At 40.4% G+C, this 24209-nt stretch overlaps 1 protein-coding gene across 2 annotated transcripts in view; it reads left to right on the top strand.

Annotated features, from left to right (window-relative positions):
• Positions 1-24209, top strand: part of LOC132405995 (nuclear receptor ROR-beta-like) — a 114915-nt gene that overhangs the window by 60924 nt on the left and 29782 nt on the right. For both annotated transcript variants that reach the window (XM_059991097.1, XM_059991096.1), the window contains exons 2-3: positions 12537-12622; positions 22502-22643. In XM_059991097.1, coding sequence (XP_059847080.1) covers positions 12537-12622; positions 22502-22643 — 228 coding nt within the window. The remainder of the gene's footprint in view (positions 1-12536; positions 12623-22501; positions 22644-24209) is intronic.

Below are 24209 nucleotides of genomic sequence, written 5' to 3'. Positions count from 1 at the left end.
TTTATACTTACACTCCATATCTTACGCCTACACACTTAGTCACTGTTATACTCTGCTTTCATCTGCCCTGCTGCTACCTAGAAGGGTTCCTCTTGCCAAAAGTCACTCTGTCATTTTATCATTTCCTGTCAGAGTCACCTCATGTACAGATACTGCTACACCTAAAGTCACTAAGCTAATTTTATGTGCGTATATACGGCTACACTCAAACAGTTACTTGTATATTGTGATTAATAGGATTATGTTTATATTTATTGTGGTTTTTTTTAAACTTTTATATTGTGTTCTTTAAATGCTGCATCAGATCCGGAGTAACAATCATTTTGTTCTCCTTCACACTCGTCTACTAAAGAATGACAATAAACTATCTTGAATAAATGATATTTATATAATAAATTATGGGAGAAATCTTCACCTAACATGTACAGTTCACAGTCTTATTTACAAATGGAGCTTGGACAGCAGCATTGAACTTTCACTTTCTGGTTTCTGAGTCTGCCTCCTAATGATTTCACTGAAATGAAAATGTACCATTGCAGATATCCACTTAGCAGCCTTGCAGTTCATTGCAGCCTCGAGAAAAGCAAATACATATTGCATTCTGATCAATCCTCTAGAACTTATTCTCTTCCTCTTAATTAGTTATGTTGCAAAATGAATGCAAGTAGATTGGTATCAACTCAATTATTTTGCTGAACAATATGATTTTGAAGATATCTTTAAGCAGGAAGTGCTTTGTTGAATTTAACTACAAAAGTTGTATGCCACATGACTCCTCATGTTTTCAGTATTATTTTATTTATTTTTGTATTTGTACATTGGTTGTCAGTTTTTGTGTGTAGTTTTTCATTGATTCTATGTATTTCATTGTTTACAGTAAATACCTGCAAGAAAATGAATGTCAAGGTTGTATATGATGACTTTGATACTAAGTTTACTTTGAACTTGAGCTTTGAACTTCGTCTCCTGTCCAATCAGGATGCACAGCCAACTGCTTGTTCATTCTTGTACTAAGCTTTATGTAAACCCTTTTCTCACTTCCAGTCGAGGGATGGAAGTACTATATAAAGATATATATTTAATAAGCAAGAAACTTAAATCTAGACCCAAATTTAACTTGTATCCCTATAGGCTTGAGCTTTTTTAATCATCTTGTGGACTATTTGTGCATTTGAGCTCAGAGGAGCTTTTGTTTGTCATTTTTGTTTAAATTTAATTCTTTACTTCATGATCCAATTTGAACACAACTTAACGTATGGCTTCTGCCTCCTTCCTTTCCAGTCCTGATGAAGGGTCTAGGCCCAAAACGCTGACTGTTTATTCCTCTCCGTAGATGCTGCCTGTCCTTGCTGAGTTATTCCACCATTTTGTGGGTGCTGTTCATGAGGGATGGTTCACCATCCAGGCCCAGCCGATTGCTTTCAGATAGAACATAAAATAATAGAACAGAATAGCACAGGAACAGGCCCTTCGGCCCACAATGTTGTGCTGAACTGACTACGTTAGTAATCAAATGGCCAACTAAGCTAACTCTTTATGCCTACACAATGCCATATCCTTGCATTTTCCTCACATTCATGTGCCCATCTAAGTTTCTTTTTGAAGTCCTTAACATATCTGCCTCTACCACCACCCCAGGCAGCATATTCCAGGCACCCACCACTCTCTGTTTTAAAAAAAAACTTGCCCTGGACATCTCCTTTGAATTTACCTCCTCTCAACTTGAAAGCATGCCCTTTTCCATCAGACGTTTCAACACTAGGAAAAAGATACTGTCTGGCTTCGCTATCTGTGCCTCTCATAATCTTTTAAAATCTCTATCTGATCTCCTCTCAGCCTCAGCAGCTCCAGAGAAAACCACCAGATGATTTAATCTACGTGAACATCTCAGATTCTGCCATACATTTTAACCAAATGTTTCTTGATTTCTGGAGCCTCCAGTACTCCACTATGACTTTTATCTTACACTTGTATGATCTTCAGTTGCTGAATGTGCTTACAATACAAATACTTCAACCTTGCTTGGAATGGCACTTTTTCTTATTACTGGCACTGTTATGACAGAGTTCTGTTGCTGAGGACCTCTACCAGCCAGGCCATGCTCTCTTAGCGCAAGAGGTACAGGATTCTTGGGTCTCACACCAACAGGTTCAGGATCAGTTATTACTGTACACTGATCAGCTCCTGAACCAACATAAAAAATTTCACTCACCTCAACTCTGAACTGATGCCACAACTTACAGACTCACTTTCAAGAAAATCTGCAGCTCATTTTCTCGGTATTATTTACTTTTTTCGTTTGCACGATTTGTCTTCTTTCGCCAATTAGCCAATCAGTCGTTGTTTATGTACAGTGCTGTGCAGAAGTCTTAGGCACATACATAGCTAAGACGCCTATGACTTCTGCACAATATTGTATTTGTCAGCATTGAGCAGAGAGTGTGTTTACAAATCTGCTGGGAGCATAGGCTGTTGGAAATGCCAAGGGTGGAGCGCCATAGAATGGGTGTGGGACACATGACAGAGAAGGAATGCCAGAGGCAGGCAGACATACCCAGCCATGAGACACCAGGTAAGCTTATTTGATTCCAAACAATTGATTTATTGATCATTACAGAAAGTCTTCCTGGTTCTTCCCACTCCCTCTCCTCTCCCTTCCCCTTTTTCCAACCATGATTCCCTTCTCCCTACCCGCTTCCCACTCTCAACCCACTATAGAGACCCATATCAGAATCTAGTAGGCAGCCGTTGTTCTCAGGGGATCATGGTTTTGTGCCTCTGATGGACTGTGGCCTCCCCAGGTTGCAAGCCTGGGTGGGAAGATTTGAAGAACCAGCTGTTATCCATGCGGTAGGTTCCCCCTCTCCACATCACTTGCCAAAGGAAAAGGAAAGCATCAATACAGCTTGACACCAGTGTTGTTGCAGAGGTTGCCAGAGTGAAGTTGTAAACAACATCAAACTGCCTTGGGGACCTTGGCTCTGGATTTCTTCCTCAGGGTATACTCCCAAAGCCTTTCCCATGGGTGGGTATGGCTGCAAGGCAGCGGAGGTTTAAAATCAGAGTTTTACTTCTCCTAGGTGGGCTGCTGTCCAAGGCTGATGAGCCCCACCTGTCCAAAGCAACTGATTTTGAGGTGCCAGTGGCCTGCCTGTTCCCCTTCTTTTGTCAGTTGAAACTGTTCCACCTGGCCTAGTAGCTAAGCCACACGTGATGCCAAGAGTTGGACTTGATTGTCAGAGGCTGTTAGAGATGCACACCATTTGGAGCACTTTATAGGTAGTGGGAACTTATCCCCACTCCCACCTCCCAGCTATGACAACCTTAGGAACCTATCAGAATCAGATTTATCATTACTCACATAAATCACAAAATTTGTTTTTTTTTGTGGCAGCAGTACAGTGTAAAAGGCTTAGGCACCCTAGCTATGTATATATGCCTAAGACTTTTGCACAGCATTGTGTTTTCTGTAAATGCCTGCAAGAAAATAAATCTCAAGGCAACATATAGGTACTTTGGTAAAAATTTACTTTGAACTAGTTAAGTCAGAAATGAACAAAAAATGGATCTAGGGCAGGATCACTGGAACCACTGATGAGAAAGTGAGGAGGTGGGGAAAGAACAGCCTCGCTGACTCAGTGAATGAGTGAATTTGCTCAGTGCTCTTTGCTCTGCTCAGCATGGTGGAGGGTGTTAGTGTTGGAGAGAAGACATGCAGAAAGCATGCAGATTCTGTTCCTGCATGGCCAAAGGTGCCTGCAGCCCTGGCAAATCCATCCTGTTGGTCTCCCAAACGCTCGTACAGGATGACTGTAAATCAATTGTTCGTATTCTTGGGAGGATCTATATTGACACAGTGACGTCTTTGACATAACTGCTTCTTTGCTAGAAACCATATCCAGTTGCGCAACACTCAAGTTCTTGAGCAAGACACACAAAATGCTGGAGGAATTCAGCAAATCAGGCAACATCTATGCAGTTGAGAAAACTGTTGACGTTTCTGGCCAAAATTCTTCAACCGGACTAGGAAATGGGGACAGAAGCTAATATAAGAAGGTGGGGGGAGGAGGAGGAGGAGTACAAGCTGGCTGGCAGGTCACAGGGACTCACCTATTACCTACCTAGTTGTACTCCTTTCCCTTGCCCCTCCTCTACTATCTTATTTTGGCTACTGGCCCCTTTCTTTTCAGGACCTGATAAAGGTTCTCAGCCTAAAACTTAAGCTGTTTATTCCCCTCCATAGAGGCTGCCTAACCTGCTGAGTTCTTCCATCATTTTGTGTGTATGTTGCTCCAGGCTATCATCATCTGCAGCATCTCTTGTGATCAGCTAGTGCATTCTTGATCATCTATTCATACACCTGGGGGTCAGGTGTGGAACTGCCCTGAACATCAGCAAGTAATTGGCCAAATGCTGCTTCAGGGTGAAGGTTGAATGTTCCTACAATACCTGCTTCACAAGAGATGTCTGAACTCTCGCCAACTTCATGTCAAGTCAGATGATTTGAGGGAATGAGTATTTTTCTCAGGGAATGAAAACAAATTTAGAACAAAGTTATGATGACTTAAGGCCTCAAGATCTTACACTTACAATACACCTTTATTGGGATAAAGTATTCCAAAAGACTGCACTGCTGTACTGAGAGGCAAATGGATACCAAATAAATGAAGGGGTTATTTCAGAACAAGGGATTTAAATATAGACACTGATTAAAGCCGTGTGAATTTCAGAGCATCACACCATAGAATAACTGCTGAGCTACCGTGGTGCCCAAACTACTTGATGAAAGGTAGTTACTATTAGCTTTCATAAAGTTTGGAAGCAGAGTAAGTGACAAGCCCTGACGTAGAGAGCTCAGTTCCTCAAGAGTTGATTCATTGGTGCACATGTTTTGTTCAAGAATGGCTGGCTGTCTGTCTTGGCATTGAATTGTACACAGACATCGGTGAGGTCCCATTTGTGATCTTGCTAACTCTGTGTGGTGGAAACAAAAGGCTTGTCTTCTACAAGATTTATCATGGGTTAGTAATTCAATGAGATTTTGTAGTCTCAGCTCAGGCCACTATTTTGTTTGCTTCAGCACAGCTTCCATGGCCTTTTCAATCAAATCCTTTTCACAAACACCCCATTTTGTGATCTCCAATTCATTTTTGACATTTTATGACCTCTGGGTTATAGTGGTCAAGCACTGTGATTGCTCCAAAGCAAATGTGTGCACAGTTCTCTGTCATTGATAGAGTAGGTGCCTTCAAGCAAACATAATGACTTTTTGATGATTCATCAATTACAACAAAAGCAGAAAATACCGGAAATGTTTAGGGGGTTGGGCAGCCTCTGTGGAAAGAGAAACCAAGTTGACATTTCAGGTCAGAATCAGCATCAAGTTTATTGTCACCTACGTACTAGAACTAGAGGTCATGGGTTAAAGGTGAAAGGTGAAATGTTTAAGGTTAACATGAGGGGGAACTTCTTCACTCAAAATGTGGTGAGAGTGGTGAAGGAGTTGCCAGGAGAAGTGGTGGATGTGGATTTGATTTCAACATTTAAGAGAAATTTGGATAGATACATGGATGGGAGGGAAATGGAAGCCTATGGTCAAGGTGCAGGCTGATGGGGCTAGACAGACTAATAGTTTGCTGCAGGCTAGATGGGCCGAAGGGCCTTTTTCTGTGCTGAAGTATTCTATGACTCTGACTTTAAATGTTGTGAAATTTGTTGTTTTGCGGGAGAGGTACAGTGCAGTACATTAAAAATTACTATAAGTTACCATAAGAAATATTGTAACTTGCAGTAATTTATCATTCGTGTATATTAATAAATATTTATTTAAAAAATATACTGCAAAAAGAGAGCATGAACTGTTCAAAAATCCAATGATGAAGAGCAAGAAAATGTTGAGTTTGTAATTTCTGGCTCCTGTACCTCCCCCCTGATAGTAGCAATGAGAAGAGAACATGTCCTGGTGATGGGAGGCTAGTGTCCATGATGGAGTTAGTTGAGTCTACAACCCTCTGCAGCTTTTTCCAATCTTCCGGTTTAAGATGGCGCTGGTGAATCTCAGCAACCTTTGGCTGATGGCTAATGAGACAAAGAAAACAACTGTATCCTTTGTTAATCTTTTTCCGATCATTGCAAGCAATAGCATGCAACTTCCTTTGGACGTGGAGGTAATTCAATGTGGCAGAACTGAAGCAAGACAAGGCAGAGGGCCCATTGCGGAAAGTGAGGAAGACCCAAGGTTCGATTGATTTAAATGCCAAGCTGAATTGGAAAGGTTAGGGACAGGCCAAATCGAGTGGCAGGGTCTAAGCTACAGAACATATCAAAGCGACTGAACCCGATGTTTGGATGACCATTTAGGCACTGGGCTGAATTGCAGAAGTTGGTTGCAGGCAGAATTGAGGTGGCGATGTCCAGGACCTAGAGCGTATCAAGGCAACTGAACCCAAATGGGTGAAGAGTAAAGCACTAGGGTAAGTCAGAAGGTTTGGGTACAGATTGAATCGAGGCGGTATCAAAGCAACTGAAGCCGATGCTTGGACAATTTAAACACCTGACTAGATTGAAATGATCAGGGTGTCGAGGAACAGGCCGGTTCACTGCTCCACTTTGCACTGAACTAAGGGTCTAAGGACAGGACTGTCTTTGTGGACTTCAGGATGTTATTAGCTTGCATTTATTGGATGTTTTTGTTCTCTCTGCATGTTGGGTGTTTGACGACCTTTCTATTTTTTTTTCTGGGGGGGGGGTTTCTTAACTATTTAAGAAAGCTTGAAAGGCTTATGTTTATTTTTTGCTTCTATTGAGTCAGGTTTCCTGGGGTTTCTCTTTCACACTAGGACATAAAACTTAGTTTTTTTAAAACTTTCTGGCCTGTATTTTAATATAAAGGTATATTAATACCTTAACACCTGTATATATAATATATATATTGTATATAACAAAGTTCAAATTAATTATGTTATCGAAGTACATACAAGTTGAGTACTGGCCTTTTCTCCTTAGAGCGAAGGAGGATGAGAGGTGACCTGATAGAGAGGCATTGATTGTGTGGATAGCCAGAGGCTTTTTCCCAAGGCTGTAATGGCTAACACGAGGGGGCATAGTTTTAAGGTGCTTGGAAGTAGGGGGGATGTCAGAACTGAGATTTTCACACAGAGAGTGGTGGGTGTGTGGAATGCACTGCCTTTGTTGGTAGAGGCGGATACAATAGGGTCTTTTAAAGAACTCTTAGATAGGTACATGGAGCTTAGAAAAATAGTGGTAGGGAAATTCTAGGCAGCTTCTAGAGTATGTTACATGGTTGGCACAACATGTGGGCTGAAGGGCCTGTAATGTGCTGTAGATTTTCTATGTTCTATGTTTCATGGCTGCCTGTTAGGAGACAAATCTCAAGGTTGTGTAATGTATACATACTTTGATAATAAATGTACTTTGAACCTTTGAACCTCCAACTTCTTGTGCATTGGCACTGCCACACTAGTCAGTAATGAAATCACTGCCTAAACTTCAGTCTGAAATATTAACTCTCTTTCTGTATCCACAGATTCTACTTAACCTGCTAAGCATTTTGAGCAGTTTCTGCTTTTGTTTCAGATTTCCATTAGCTGCAGTATTTTTTTTATTTTCATGCAAAGGTTCAACTTGATTGTAAAGTTGCAACTTTGACTCAACCTATTGCAGGAAAGCAGGTCTATTTTCACAGATCGGTGCAACGATAAGTACTTGTCCATTAAGTTACACCGAGCACTTCATTTCACTCTGAAACCTCAGCAGAGTAGGCTTTCCATTTGATAATACAGTCTGCTAACAGTCTCCTACACATTATCAAATAACATCAATTAGCACATCAGTTCATGTTCTTTATTCAGTGCAATTACTCGGAAGTTTATCTGTTCATTGCTGTTACTGTATGTGGCGGAGCTATTGCATAATGTTTGTCATTGTATGAATGAAATCTAAACTACAAAGATTTTCTTTTTGTTGTAGTTCTGAATTATAATTCAAATTAAAGTTTGATTGTCCTTCAACCATGCATGTGTATACAGCTAAACAAAATAACAGCGTTCCTCCAGGGCCAAGGTGCAAAACAGACTACAAACAGTCACAAAAATAGTATTAGCACAAGTCCCTGAGCAGCATGCCCTGAAGATTGATGGTGCATGGGATGTTGTTCGGGAGCCACGCTTCTGCAAGATCAAGTACGCAGCAGTTCCTCATCTCCTGCGGCTGCAAGTGAAGGCAGTCCAGCTTGTCTTCCAGGGAGTGAACACTCGAGAGCAGGACTGTCAGGGGAGCTGACCTGCAGTAGTCATCTCCCTATCCAGCACAGATTCCAGCGTACTCAATTTGCTTTGGTTTTTTGCCTTAGCATCAGATCTGCAATCTGGTTAAAATGTGATCCTTTGGTAATGAAAACATCTTGCTCTACAAAACTGATGAGACTGAGGTGAGAGGTGGCTGCTCTGTGGCATCTGACTGAAATGGTCTTTAACTGTGTGCTTCGAACTTGGTCTTGTAGTTGTGGATTTAGTACGGCAATTGTACCAGTCGCTTGAGGTGGACAAAATTCTGAGCTGCTTCAATGCCAGTTCCAGTGATGTTGTCGTTTATTTGCAAAGCCAAATTTACAAAAGATCATTTGACTTGGAGTCATTGACACATACAGCACAGAAACAGGCCCTTAGGCCTATCTGGTCCATGCCAACCAGGATCCATCTATGCTTATCCCATTTGCCTGCATTATTGTTCCTCTAAAACTTTCCTATCATATCCCTGCACGAGAGTCTTTTAAATGTTAATTTAGCTTCCTCAACCACTTCCTATGGCAGCTCATTCCAGAGGCTTCCCCCCTCTCCCACCACCTTATTATGGCTTCTTCCTCCTTCCTTTCCAGTCCAATGAAGGGTCTTGGCCTGAAACATTGCCTGTTAATTCCTCTCCTTAGCTGCTGCAAGACTTACAGAGTTCCTCCAGCATTTTGTGTGTGTAGCTCATTCCAAGTACTGGCCACACTCTAGGTCAAGGGTTCCCAGCATGGGGTTCATGGACCCATCCCTCAGTTGATGGTAGTAGTCCATTAAAAAGATTGGGAACCCCCTGCTCTAAATGAAACATTTTTCCATCAGGTTCCTATTAAATCTCACCCTTCTCACCTTAAATCTCTGCTCTCTAGTTCTTAGTTCCCCACTGTTAGGAAAGAGGCTGTGTTCATTTGCCTGTGTATGCCCCTTATGGTAGTTTACACCTCTTTCCTATAACAGGATGACCAGAACTGAACAGAGTATTCCATATGTGGCCTCACCAACGTCTTGTATAACCACAACCTAACACCCCAAGACACACACTCACCATTTTCAGGAAAAGCATCTTCCCTCAGCCATCATATTTCTGATTGGACAATCAATATATAGTAATTTACAGTTTTTATTATTATGTATTGCTGCTGCATAACAACAAATTTCACAACATATACCAGTAGAATTAAACCAGATTGTGATTCTGATTCTGACCAATTAACCTACCTGGAACATCTTTGGACTGGGGGAGGAAACCAGAGGACTAGGAGAAAACCCAGGGGAAGGCGTACAGAGATTCTTTACAGAACAGAGAATGCTCCTAGGTTCCTCTGTTCTGCATCGCTCCCCAGGGCCCGCCCTTTTTGATCAAGCTCATTCATTTACTAATCCGTGCCCAAGGCTATTACGTATGGTACCATAATTGCAATGCAAGGATAAGTTCTTTAATTAATGTATTCCCTAAGTAATTTCTTATCATGAACTTACAGAATTCAACTTATCTTAAAGGCTTTGGATTGGAGTCTTGGACAGGCATCTTGGTTGGAATGGGTCAGTTGGGCCAAAAGGCCTGACTAGGTGCTGTAAGAAGTGTTCATCTGATCCTTTGTATATGAAGGATCATACAGTATGTGAATCTGTTCACAATTTTATTTAATACTGAGAAGGAATTTCTTCAACCAGAGGTTGGTGAATCGATGGTATTCATTGCCATATACGCTGTGGAGGTCAAGTCATTGAGTATATTTAAAGCAGAGGTTGATAGGCTTTTTGATAATATGACATCAAAGGTTATGGGGAGAAAGCAGAAGAATAGGGTCTAGGGAAACAATAAATCAGCCATGATTGCAAAAATGAAGCAGACTCAACGGGATGAATGGCCTAATTCTTCCCCTATGTGCTATGGACTTATAATATAGATCCAACAAATCAGTTCAATGGTAGAATTTCTTCTAGCAGGCCTTGTAATATAATGCATGAATTTCCACAAAGGTTTCTGAATATGTGAAGTGTTCCAAGTTGTTAGTTTTATTTCTAGCTTTCTAATGTCTTCGTATTTAAGTATTGCTGTTACACTTTCTGGACTACTTTTTATTTAGCTGATAATCTTAACCAAATTTGTTATCAGTATGCATGTCAAAAAGGTTTAGTTTACTACTAGAAGATGCCTTTCAGATTAGTGATCATGCGCTCAGTTGCTAAGTCACTGACTATTTCAGAAGAAAAATAGTTATATTAAATGGAATCTGTAAAAGAAATAAAAAGAAGCATGTCAGGAGTAAACAAAGACCTGAATGACATGGTTTCATGCTTTGCTTCAGTAATTCACAAGGGATGTTTGTGTCCTCAAAACAAAACTTCTCAGCTGAAAATATAAATGCTGTGACCATTTTATTGTAAGTTCATGGCCTTCTGCTGCTGTAGCCCATGCACTTCAAGGTTTGACATGTTATGTGTTCAGGGATGCTCTTCTGCACACCACTGCTGTAACGCATGGTTATTTGAGGTACTGTTGCCTCCCTCCTGCCGCACCTGCCACTGGCACTCCTTCCTTGCCACCTGACCCACACCCCTCCCAAGGTACACAATCCTCACCAACATCCTTTGCTCCCATCAAATTTACAAACTCACTCTGCTCTACATTGACAAATACAATACTATGCAAAAGTCTTAGGCACCCTAGCAATATATATGTGCCTAAGACTTTTGCACAGTACTGTGTATGTGTGAATGCGGATCAGTATGAATGCAGACACCTCACAGGAGGCACTGACTAGGTACAGCACAATCCAGCCCATTAGGTTTATCTCATTATAAAGTCTACAGACAGAGAAGTATCCACTTCAAAACTAATTCCATCTTTTGATGTGTAGTTCATTAATGTTCTTCAGGGATGGTAGTCAATTATTCTTATCTAGTCTCGACTACCATTGAGAAACCCATCCAGGTTGATTGCTAACTTCCAATTAAGGTAATAGGAAATGGGTAATAAATGCTTTGGGTGGCAGGGTGGAGAAACATCTCTACCAAAGGAGGTGTAAGGTGCTCCTTCCCTCCGCTAGCCTGCAGGTCACCCTTGGACAAGGTGTAGCAGCTGCTTAGCACCCCTCCTCCCACCACCACTGCCAATCAGAGTCACTTGAAGCTTCGGGAGCAGATGGTGGATGGTTGTATGAGCAGCTGGTACATATCACAAGTCCTGGTTATGCAACCACTGACGCCAGGCAGACAATCGTTAAAGAGTATTGATAATGGCTGGGGTCACCCATCTTGTAAAGACACTGCCAAGAAGGAGACAATGGCAAACCACTTCTGTAAAAAAAATTGCCAAGAACAATCATGGTCATGGAAAGACCTTAATCGCCCACGTCATATGATGTGGCACACAATGATGATGACATTGCCATAAATGTCCACATACTGAATGATTAAGTTTTTAAAAGCTTCCTTGCATACAGTGGGATGTGCAGAGTAAGATGATTTATACAGTTACAGGTTCAAACATTTGCCTATTTTATGTCACAGTATATGGAGCACTGTCACTGGAAAGCACCATCCATCATCAAAATCCCCCAACCATCTATGCCATTCTTTCTTCTCGTTGCTGCCATCCAAAAGGACGACTAAGAGCCTTAGGTCCCACCCCACCAAGTTCAGGAACAGTTATTACCCTTCAACCATCAGGCTCCTGTACCAGCGTGAATAACTTCACTCACCTCAACTCTGAACTGATCCCACAACCTATGGACTCATTTTCAAAGACTCTACAACTCATGTTCTCAATATTTATTATTTTGTTTCTTTTCCTTTTTTGTATTTGCACTATTTGTTGTCTTTACCACATTGATTGTTTGTCCATCTTTTGTTTTTTGTAAGTTCTCTGTATTCTTTGTATTTACTGTGAATGCCCTAAAGAAAATGAATGTCCAGTTAGTATATGGTGACATATGTACGGTATGTACTTTGAAAGTAAATTTACTTAGAACTCTGACTGTAGGTACATCACATGAACTGTGACAATCATTAACCAAGTAAGTTTTGTCTTGCTTTCTTTTTTGAATATCGAGAAGAGGAATATAATACTAGGCTGTGGTTTGGTATAATTTATTCATGAGTATCTGGAGCCTAGGGTAAACATGTTATTCCTTTTCATAGAACATTAATTTTCTAGATTTGGAGTGCCTTTGAACTTAACTGTGAAATTATCAATTAATCTCTTTCATTTTCCTGACATTACAGCCCAAATCGAAGTGATACCATGCAAAATCTGTGGAGATAAATCTTCAGGGATCCACTATGGAGTCATCACTTGTGAGGGGTGCAAGGTAAGCGAGGCCCATAGAAACTACTAAAATTCCTTCTATTTTATCATCTCCTCTTCCCTCTGACTTCATTATCCCTTCAGTAAGGTGGAACCAACCTTCTTAAAATGTCATCACAGAAGGTAATTATTGGACCTCTACCAATTCTATAAGCGGTTTATAACTAAGGTCATTGCCCACATTCCTTTGAATGTGTCTTTCTCATTTTACTGCCTTCTCCTCACTTCTCAGCTACCATGGTTTCTCTTCTATGCAAATAAAATTCTCTTAACCTTGTGCTTTTTACGGTGATCTTCAGTTCGTATTCTCAAGTTACAAGTGAGTAGATGGTTATCTCTGAATTCTACCTTCAAAATTAAAAGACATTCTGTTATTAGATTTTTTCTTAATATTCCCTATTCTAATGTAAAGGTCCCCAATTCATTTTCTCATCATGAATGCTTCTCATTCCTAATTTTACCAAAGCGAATTCCTTTTAGACTCGAGGCTTTGATATCCTTCCTAAAATAGGTTCCTCAATGGAGCACAGTATTGGAATAGTGACCTAGTTAAATTCTTGTATCAATTTAGCATTTGCATTTTAAGCTCTCTGTGATAATGCTGGGTCCCCATATTACAAACCCCATTTCCAGAAAAGTTGGGATATTTTCCAAAATGTAATAAAAACAAAAATCTGTGATATGTTAATTCACGTGAACCTTTATTTAACTGACAAAAGTACAAAGAAAAGATTTTCAATAGTTTTACTGACCAACTTAATTGTATTTTGTAAATATACACAAATTTAGAATTTGATGGCTGCAACACACTCAACAAAAGTTGGGACAGAGGCATGTTTACCATTGTGTTACATCACCTTTCCTTTAAATAACACTTTTTAATTGTTTTGGAACTGAGGATACTAATTGTAGTAGATTTGCAATTGGAAATTTTGTCCATTCTTGCTTGATATAAGACTTTAGCTGCTCAACAGTCCGTGGTCTCCGTTGTCTGATTCTCCTCTTCATGATGTGCCATACACTTTCAATAGGAGATAGTTCTGGACTGGCAGCAGGCCAGTCAAGCACACGCACTCTGTGTCTACAAAGCCACGCTGTTGTAGCCCGTGCAGAATGTGTTCTGGCATTGTCCTGCTGAAATAAGCATGGACATCCCAGGAAGAGACGTCGCCTTGATGGCAACATACGTCTCTCTAAAATCCTAATATACACCTCAGAGTCAATGATACCTTCACATACATGCAACACACCCATGCCGTGGGCACTGATGCACCCCCATATCATCACAGATGCTGGCTTTTGCACCTTTCGCTGATAACAATCAGGATGGTCGTTTTCATCTTTTGGCACGGAGAACTCGACGCCTGTTTTTTCCGAAAACTAGCTGAAATGTGGACTCATCTGACCACAGCACATGGTTCCACAGTCTTTCTGTCCATCTGAGATGAGCTCGGGCCCAGAGAACTTGCCGGCGTTTCTGCATAGAGTTGATGTATGGCTTCCTCCTTGCGTAATACAATTTCAAGTTGCATTTCTGGATGCAGTGACAGACTGTGTTAAGTGACAATGGTTTTCCAAAGTCCTCCCGAGCCCAGGTGGCTAAAATTGTCACAGTAACATGACGGTTTCTTGGGCAGTGCCACCTGAGGGCTCAAAGATCACGCACATTCAACAGTGGTTTCCAACTTTGCCCTTTATGCACTGAGATGTCTCTGAATTCTCTGAATCTTTTCACAATATTATGTACTGTAGATGTTGAAAGACCTAAATTCTCTGCAATCTTGCGTTGGGAAATGTTCCTTTTGAACTGACTAACAACTCTCTCACGAATTTTGGCACAAAGGGGTGAGCCACGATCCATCCTTGCTTGCAAAGACTGTGCCTTTGATGGACGCTACTTTTATACCCAGTCATGATACCTCACCTGCTACCAATTAGCCTGCTTTAATGTGGAGTCTTCCAAACCGGTGTTACTTGAATATTCTGTGTATTTTTCAATCTTATTTTAACTCTGTCCCAACTTTTGTTGAGTGTGTTGCAGCCATCAAATTCTAAATTTGTGTATATTTACAAAATACAATTAAGTTGGTCAATAAAACTATTGAAAATCATTTCTTTGTACTTTTGTCAGTTAAATAAAGGTTCACGTGAATTAACATATCATAGATTTTTGTTTTTATTGCATTTTGGAAAATATCCCAACTTTTCTGGAAATGGGGTTTGTAGTTTATCTACTGTCTTTTAAATGAAAAGCCTATTCCATCTGAATCCTGAATTTCTCTTCACCTCATTGGAACCTGTTGAATATTGAACATCCTACATAGAGTGGATGCGGAGAGGATGTTCCCTATTGTCAGTGACCAGAAAGTCTCAGGGTAGAGTGACGTCCACTTAGAACAGAGATGAGGAGGAATTCCTTTAGCCAGAGGGTGGTGAATCTGTGGAATTCATTGCCATAGAACATTGTGCAAGCCAAATAATTGAGTATATTTTAAGTGGAGGTTGATAGGTTCTTGATTAGTCATGACATCAAGGATTACAGGGAGAAGGTGGGAGAATGGGGTTGAGAGAGATAATAAATTAGCCATAATGGAATGGCCAAACAGACTCATTGGGCCAAATATTATTCTGGTGATCTATTAGTTAGCCATTCACCTCAAGCCCCGTGTAAACTTAGAGATCAGTAGAGAACTCGTGCCGCTCACATCCCCCGTTTTCAATAGCAACACAGCAGTGGAAAATGCAAGCAGTTTCAAACTCCTGGGAGTGCATATCATATACATTCTCTCATGGTCCCAGAACACATCCTCACCAACGCTTCTACTTTCTGAGGAGGCTGTAGAGAGTTGGAGTTTACATACTCACGTCATTCTACAGATGTGCAGTGGAGAACTTCCTGACAAGCTGTATCACTGCATGGTATGGAAACTGCACTGCGGTAGTCAGGAATTCTCTACAGTGGGTAGTCGAAACTGCCCAATGCATCACTGTCAAAAACGTGCCTCCCATCAAAGGCATATATACAGAGAGGTGCTGGAAAAGGGCCAGTTACATCATGAAGGATAGCCCCCCCACCCCCCCCCCCCCACCGCTCATGGACTATTTGTTCCACTCCCATAAGGAAGGAAGCTATGTAACTTTCACGCCAGGACCACCAGACTTAAAAATGGTTTCTTTTCCCAAGCAGTAAGGCTGATCAATACCTCCACCCATTACTCCACCACTTCTTTATTATTTCCCGTCAATCACTTTATGTACAACCTACGTTACTTTATGGACATACAATCCATATATTTATGTAAGCTATCTTACGTATTTATATTTATTGTGCTTTTTTATTACTATTGTGTTCTTTTATCATTTATGTGCTGCATTGGAACTGGAGTAACAATTATTTCTTTCTCCTTTACACTTGTGTGCAGAAAATGGCATTATACAATCTTGAACTTGATCTTGAGTGAATAAAATCCAGTGAACACACACAAAATGCTGCCTGGCCTGCTGAGTTCCTCCAGCATTTTGTGTATCTTGCTTGGATTTTCAGCATCTGAAGATTTTCTTTTGTTTGTGATAAAAATCCATTGATCTTTGTTAAATATGCTGGTTATGACCAAAGGAAATATCGCTTAGCCCATTAGTGCAAGGGTGTTTATTGATGCATCAAAAATTAAACTGACTAAAAATTAGCAAAAATAGTGAAAAGAAAACTGCCAACACTTACAAGAAGATATCTGCTGGAAAGCATAATAATAGTTCCATGTTCATTCTTGTCCAGTGTGAATTCCTGGCAGCTGCTATCTCTCTCTCCTACTCAGGGTGCTCAGTTCCCTTTTTTTACACTGGGATATGCCATCTTAATTACCAACTGTAAACTTAAGAACAACATGAATTAGAATATTGTGCACCCTACTTTTATGTACTTTTATTAATATTGGAAAATAAACAAAAGTATCTACTGTAAATACTGTATACAAACAACATATACATATTAACACATCCCATTACTAAAGAAATGGAATATTCTGTCATGTATGGCGGCAGAGGTACCATAAAGCCATCCTGAGTGCATCGGCTCAGTCTAGGACCCATTATGAGAATATACTGAGGAAGACATTGAAGTCAGTGCACTCAGCACAACAACAGCAGAATGACAAGGCTGTGTTTGTGTATGTGTGTGAGTGAGAATGCACAAGTGTAAGGAATGCATTTACCAAGTGCCTTCTGTCACAATCTTCATTCAAAATTCTACTGCCTTTACCTCAATGGGCTCCTTGACTTGTTCACCAGTAGTTCTGGTATTTACTGAGATGTATTGACACTAAATTGGGCAACACTCCATTTTCTCTTCTGGTCCTCTTCCCTAATCCTTCTAGGACTTTGTAATTCCTTGTCTATAACCACCTGCAACACTCTGAAGTAACAGGTTGGGTGGTGGGGTTATTCTAGGTCCCTGGAGCCAAGCTGTCTGTTTAACTGGAAGCATTGCACAGTACAAGTGTTCTCAGGACATGAAACAAGAGAAATGTCTTTAAAAAAGCCTTCCCAAGCCTCAATATTAGAAATATAAAATGTTTTTTGGTTTTTAAGAAAAATGCTTGTATTTCTATGGAAAAGCAAAATATGGCAGATGCCAAAAACCTGGAATAAAAACCGAAGTACTAGATATCCTCAAAAGGTCAGTCAAAAGCAAAAGGTGGCACAGTAGCATAACGGTAGGCACAACACTTCCCAGTCGCTGGCTGTAAGTTCAGAGTTCAAATCTCACCGCTGTCTGTAAGGAGTTTGTGTATTCTTCCTACGTCCATGTGGGTTTCCTCTGGGTGCTCCAGTTTCCTTACACTTTTCAACGACGTACTGATTAGGCTCAGTGAGTTGTGAGCATGCTACATTGGCGTCGGAAGGGTGGTGAACCTTACGGGCTGCTCCAAGCATATCGTCGCTGATTTAATTTGACACAAACGACACTATTCATTATGTTTGGATGCACATGTGGCAAGTAAAGTGAATCTTTATAAAGATAATCTCTATCTTTTATCTTTAATTTCTTAAGAATTTCTGGCATGTTTTTGTTTCCATTTCTGCAGTTTTCCTGTACTTATCAAGATGAATTTCAGCCTTATCGTAATCTGTATAAAGGGATTCTTCTAATAAATGGGTTATTAATTGGTCCGATAACTTAGCACAATATTGAAAGCATTTCATAAATATGAGTTATAATTGTCAATGCACCAAAGTTTTTTCCAACTTAAGTGTGTAGTTCCTCAGTTCAGGAAGGGAGGAAAGGGGCTTGTTTTGCTATTGTTGTTTTGTTGCTTCTTGTGGTATATATTGTTCTTTCAAGCATTGTAGATATACATTGTTGGCGCCAGAATGTGTTGTGGAGACATTTGTGGGCTGCCTGAAGTGTGTTGGTTGTTAAGACAAATGGCACATTTCACTGCATGTTTCCTGTGATAAATAAATCTAAATCTGAATCATCATGAGGTAGCAGTGACCTTATGGAAAAGGGGAAAGTTCTTTAACCCAGTGTCAAGCTACGTAATTTGAAAAAGATGTAATTCTAGACTTTGATGCTTGTAGGGATTATCACAAAGTTGAAGTGGTTTCTCTACATCAGTGGGTCACTCATTCATTATGTGTCATGTCATATGACATGGGTGATCATGGTCTTCTGTCTGCCTTTAATCTGTGGGGGAAACCCCCGCCTCATGCTGTGGTTCTTATTGTTTTCTCTATCCATGATGATGATTGTTCTCAGCAAATATTTCTGTAGATGTGACTGGTTATTGCCCTCTTCTGGGCAGTGTCTTTACAAGACGGGTAACCCCAACCATTATCAATACTCTTCAGAAATTGTCTGGCTGGCATCAGTGGTTACATAACCAGGACTTGTGATGTGCACCAGCTGCTCATACCATCCACCACCTACTTTTGTGGCTTCATGTGACCCTGATTGGGTGCCCAAGGGTGACCTGCAAGTTAGAGGAGGGAAAGAGTACCCTACACCTCCTTTAGTAGAGATGTATCTCCACCCTGCCATCAGTGAGTGCTAAGCAGCAAGTCCACATTTATCCAGTGTAATTAGAACACCTGGAAAGACAACCAGCAAGTCCCTGAGGGAACAAAAACTCCCTTCTGGAAAGTACTGGGGCTATTAAAACAAAAACATCACGCTGTCTTAAAAGTTTCTTCCCCTAGACAATTAAGCTGATCAAGCATTCTAGTTAGCCCCTCCAACACCCCCTCTATCTATTAACTCAGTCATTGCACTGCACTGTTAACACTTTAAACCACCTTTTATAATGTTGCTTACATTGTAAATACATGCTGTTATTTATATATTTATGCACATTATAAAGTTCAAGATAAATTTATTATCAAAGTACATATATGTTACCATATACTACCCTAACATTAACTTTCCTGTGGGCAATCACAGTAAATACAAGAAACAATAGAATCAATGAAAGACTATACCTAACAGGACAACAACCAATGTGCAAGAGAGAACAAACTGCAAATATAAAAAGAAAAAATAAGAAATAATCATAAAAATAAATAAATAATCAATAAACATTGAGTACGATGTCAGAGTCAGAGGCTTTTTCCCAGGGATGAAATGGCCTGCACGAGAGGGCATAGTATTAAGATGCTTGGAAGTAGGTACAGAGGAGATGACAGGGGTCAGTTTTTTACGCAGAGAGTGGTGAGTGCATGGAATGGGCTGCCGGTGGCGGTGGTGGAGGCGGAAACAATAGGGTCTTTTAAGAGACTCCTGGATAGGTACATGGAGATTAGAAAAACAGAGGGCTACGGGTAACCCTAGGTAATTTCTAAGATAAGGACATGTTCAGCACAGCTTTGTGGGCCGAAGGGCCTGTATTGTGCTGTAGGTTTTTTACGTTTCTGTGTTTCTATATATGAGATGAAGAGTCCTTGAAAGTGAGTCCATAGTTTGTGGGGGCATTTCAGCAATGAGGTGAGTGAAATTGGGTAAAGTTCTCCCTTCTGGTTCAAAAGCGTGATGGTTGAAGGTTAAGAACTGTTCCTGAACCTGGTGATGTGGGTCCTAAGGCTCCGGTACCTACTTCCTGATGTCAGCAGCAAGAAGAGAGCATGACCTTTACAGCGGGGATCCTTGACGGTGGATGCTGCTTTCCTGTGACTGCTCTCTGTTTAATTATGCTCAGTGATGGGGAAGGGTTTACCCGTGATGGACTGGGCCACATCCACAACTTTTTGTAGGCTTTTCCACACAACGGCGTTGGTGTTTCCATACCAGGCCATGAAGCAATCAGTCATCTATACTGTACATCTATAGAAATTTGTCAGAGTTTTAGATGACATGCTGAATTTTCACAAATTTTAAGAATGTAGAGGCACTGCCGTGCTTTCTTCATAATCGCATTTACATGCTAGGCCCAGGACAGTTCCTCTGAAGTGGTAATCCTGAAGAATTTAAAGTTGCTGACCCTCTCCACCTCTGATTCCCCCAATGACTAGAAAATGGACCTCTGGTTTCCTCTTCCTGAAATCAATAATCAACTGTTTAGTCTTGCTGACATTGAATGAGAGGTTGTTGTTGTGGTACTACTCAGCCAGATTTTCATTCTCCCTCCTGTATGCTGATTCATCACCACCTCCTATTCAGCCAACGACAATGGGGTCATCAACAAACTTAAATATAACATTGGAGCTGTGCTTGGTCTCACAGTCCTAAGTATAAAGCAACTAAAGTAGGGGGCTAAGTACACATCTTTGTGGTGCACCTGTACTGATGAAGATTATGGAGGAGATGTTATTGCCAATCCAACTGAATGGGATCTGTAAGTGAGGAAATCAAGGATCCAGTTGCACAAGGAGGTATTGAGGCCAAGGGCTAGAATTTTGTTAATTAGTTTTGAGGGGATGATAGTATTGAATGCCAAGCTGAAGCCAATAAGGAGCATCTTGACATATGTATTTTCACTATCCAGATGTTCCAAGGTTGAGTAAAGAGCCAATGAAATAGCAACTGCTGCTGACCTGTTGTGACGATAGTTACATTGGAGTGGATCTGTTTCATCACTATCCTCTCAAAGCACTTTATCACATTGGATGTAGGTGCTACTAGACAATAAGCATTGAGGCAGATTACCATGTTCTTCTTCGGCACTGTACATCTTGTTTGAAGCAGGTGAGTACCTCAGATTGCCGAAGCAAGAGGATAATGGTATGGGTGAACACACCAGCCAGCTGATCAGCACAGATCTTTAGTTCTCAGCCAGGTACCCCATCTGGGCCTGATGTTTTCCACGGGTTCACTCTCCTGAAGGATGCTCATGTCAGCTTCAGAGACTGAAATCACGGGGTCTGGGTCATATCTGTACTAATTTTATTTTTATACAATTCTTTATTCTATATAATTACTGAATGTTGTTTTTTGTGCATGTCACACCAACACACCATAACAATTTCCTAATACATGCAAAAGTATGTAGCAAATAAAGTTAATCCTTGATATCAGTTTTCTGGCTATCTCCTTTCTACTCCTTCAGTCCAGCTGAACGATCTCGACCTGAAACATCAACTGCCTGTCTCTGTCCACAACTAATACTTGATCCAATGAGTTTCACTAGCTGGTCATCTTCTTGTTCTGTTATTTATTAGTACAGACTTACCAGATCATGTAAGGGGTTCCAAGAAGTGTCAGTAACTTGAAGTTACTATAAGTCAGAGATCCATCTGTCCAACAAACTCTTTGACCCCTTACCATCAGGCAAGAGGTACTGTAGCATTAGACCAAGAACTGTTAGTATGGGAAACAGCTTCTTTCCCCAGGCTGCAAGACTACCGAACTCCCTGCCACCACCCAGGTCTCATGACATATGAAGTGCCAGTAGCGTAACACTGTTACTTTTGAACTTGTCTCATAAATGTACCTTATTACTTGTTAACTTATGATGGTAATATAACTTTGTGTTATGTGTGAGTTATATGTACTGTGTTGTGCACCTTGGTTTAGAGGAACATTGTTTTGTTTGGCATTACACATCTACATAGTTGAATGACAATAAACTGAGTTTGAACTTGAAAAATACTGCTGTCTGAGATTGCACTGATAGGTTAATTAACTGCAGATTGATATTAATATTAGTTAATTTTAGATTTTAGTTAGGTTTAGTTAATTAGGATAGACCCCCACTATGGATTTGAAACATCCCAGACCACAGAGTGAAGGACTAGTGAGTTTCTCAACAGTATCTGGGTTTTAAGTCTGGAGACACTGGAAGCATTGTATGCAATCTCAAATTGGTATGGAAATATCAATGGCCAAGAATGGAAGAAAATTGTGGATCCAGCCCAGTGCATTGAGTACATTTGTAAGGAGCTCTGCCATAATAAAGCAGCGTCCATCATCAAGGACTCTCACCATCCAGACCTTGCTGACTTCTCACTACTATCATTGGGTAGAAGATACAGGAGACTTGGGTTCCACACCACCTCATTCAGGAACAGTTATATCCTACAACCATCAGACTCCTGAATCAAAATAGAAAACTCCACTCACCTCAATTCTGAACAGATTCCACAACCTATGGACTCACCTTCAAGGATTCTACAACTCATATTCTCAGTATTATTTATCAAAGATTTTATTTTTCTTTACAGTATTTGCACAATTTGTCTTCTTTGTCACATTCATTGTTTGTCAATCTTTGTTTATGTATAGTTTGATGGTAAATTCTATTGCATTTCTTTATTTTTCTGTAACTGCCTACAAGAAAATCGATGACAAGGTAGTATTTGGTGATGTGTATGTACTTAGATAATAAATTTACTTTGAACTTTGACTATAATTAACTGGCTTCTAAACTTTGTTAAATCCCATTATCTGAACCAGGGTTTTTTCCGAAGGAGCCAGCAGAATAACGCTGCATACTCCTGCCCACGTCAGAGGAACTGCCTCATTGATCGAACCAATCGGAATCGCTGCCAACACTGTCGCTTGCAGAAGTGTCTTACTCTTGGAATGTCACGTGATGGTAAGGGAGAAGACTAGAGCTTAGATTACAGTTTGAAATTTTATTCCAAGTTAACTAAGGCTACACACTTCTTTTCTCACTGTGTACGTGTGCGTGCATGAGAGAGGGGCTAAGAGACAGAGAGTGAGAGAGGGACTGAGAGACAGAATGAGAGAGAAGATGAGAGAATGAGAGAGAGGCTGAGAGACTGAAAGAGTGAGAGAGAGACAGTGGGGGCAGGATTGGGGGGGGGGAGTGATGCAATAGTAAATTGGCCAGGCTTCGGATAGTTTGTTGATTCAAACCCAGAACTGTCTCAAGGTCCAACAAACCATCAATGGATTCCTATTGTCAAAACATATTGGCAACAGTTGGTTAAAATCTGGTTGATTATTGTTACTTAGACACTTTCTAGTCTAATTCCTCTTGTGCATGCACTTGTCTCACTTTTAGTTTAGTCTGTTAGGCCTAAGTAACAGATTCTTGGCCAAGGTATATTAGAGTATTTTGTCCCAGAAAATGATGGTAGGTGCCCTCTGCTCTCATTTCTGAACCTTGATGCGGATGTGATATATTTCCAATTGTTTTTCCTTTTAAAGTACTCAACACTTGAAGCCTCTCACGGCAGACAGCAACACAGTCTAGAAGTTTGACCAGTTTGGCTCTCCAATGCTTTTATACACGTTCACTCAGCAGATAGTGTGAGGATGAATGCATGTTATTTTTATCTGCAGCTCACAGGGATTCCACACATCACCCTAAACAACAGCTCGAAATTCTTTGTCATGAGGCAATGATGTATATATGAGGGTTTGACTAATGGAGCATTTGCCATGGAACTGAAAAATGAGACGTACTTTAGCAATAGAGGAAATTCTCAGTAACCTCTTGTGTTAAAATGTAAATTGTTTAAAGTTTTTTTTTGTAAAGTCTGAGCTTTTCATTCTAATACATTTTAGCTTAGTTTCTTGTCTTAAATATCTGCAGTGGAAGAAAGTTGAAGTTGTGTAACGTCTATGCTGCTTTTTGTTATTTTTATTGATTCAGAGATACAAGCCCTTCTGGCTCAATGACCCATACCATTCATTTACATGCATACATTGGATTTTGTTGTTTTTAATCCAAGGTTCTTTCAGAAGTCAGGAAAGAGGCAAAAAACTTGTTGCTTCAAGATCGTTTCGTTGACTGCAAAGAGAACAAAAAAAATTGAAAATGGACAGTGACAAAGGTCTAGTAATAGAAGAGAGAGAAGAAGCAAAGATGGCAGAGCCTGGCCACTGTTTTTACATCCACAGATAACATACAATCCATTCAAATTTGCAGATCAGAGTCTACCATTCAGGTAGCCCCTATTCAAGTAATACAACACCAGAGAAGCTTCTCAAACTTTTTAGAATGTCACAAAGAACTGTAACCTCGGAGGGTGGGGGGGTACACTGAACAACTGCAAATGCATACTGTGACCAGTATGCATACTAAACAGTTACTTGTATATAAGTAGTCATATAAAGTACAAGCAGGCAATTAATTGTTAAGCTTCAAAGAAAACAACCCCCCTTTTTGATTCTAAATCACACGTTTAGATTC

This window comes from Hypanus sabinus, chromosome 16 (genome assembly GCF_030144855.1).
Source record: "Hypanus sabinus isolate sHypSab1 chromosome 16, sHypSab1.hap1, whole genome shotgun sequence".
Taxonomy (NCBI): domain Eukaryota; kingdom Metazoa; phylum Chordata; class Chondrichthyes; order Myliobatiformes; family Dasyatidae; genus Hypanus; species Hypanus sabinus.
This window is presented reverse-complemented; position numbering and strand designations above follow the sequence as displayed.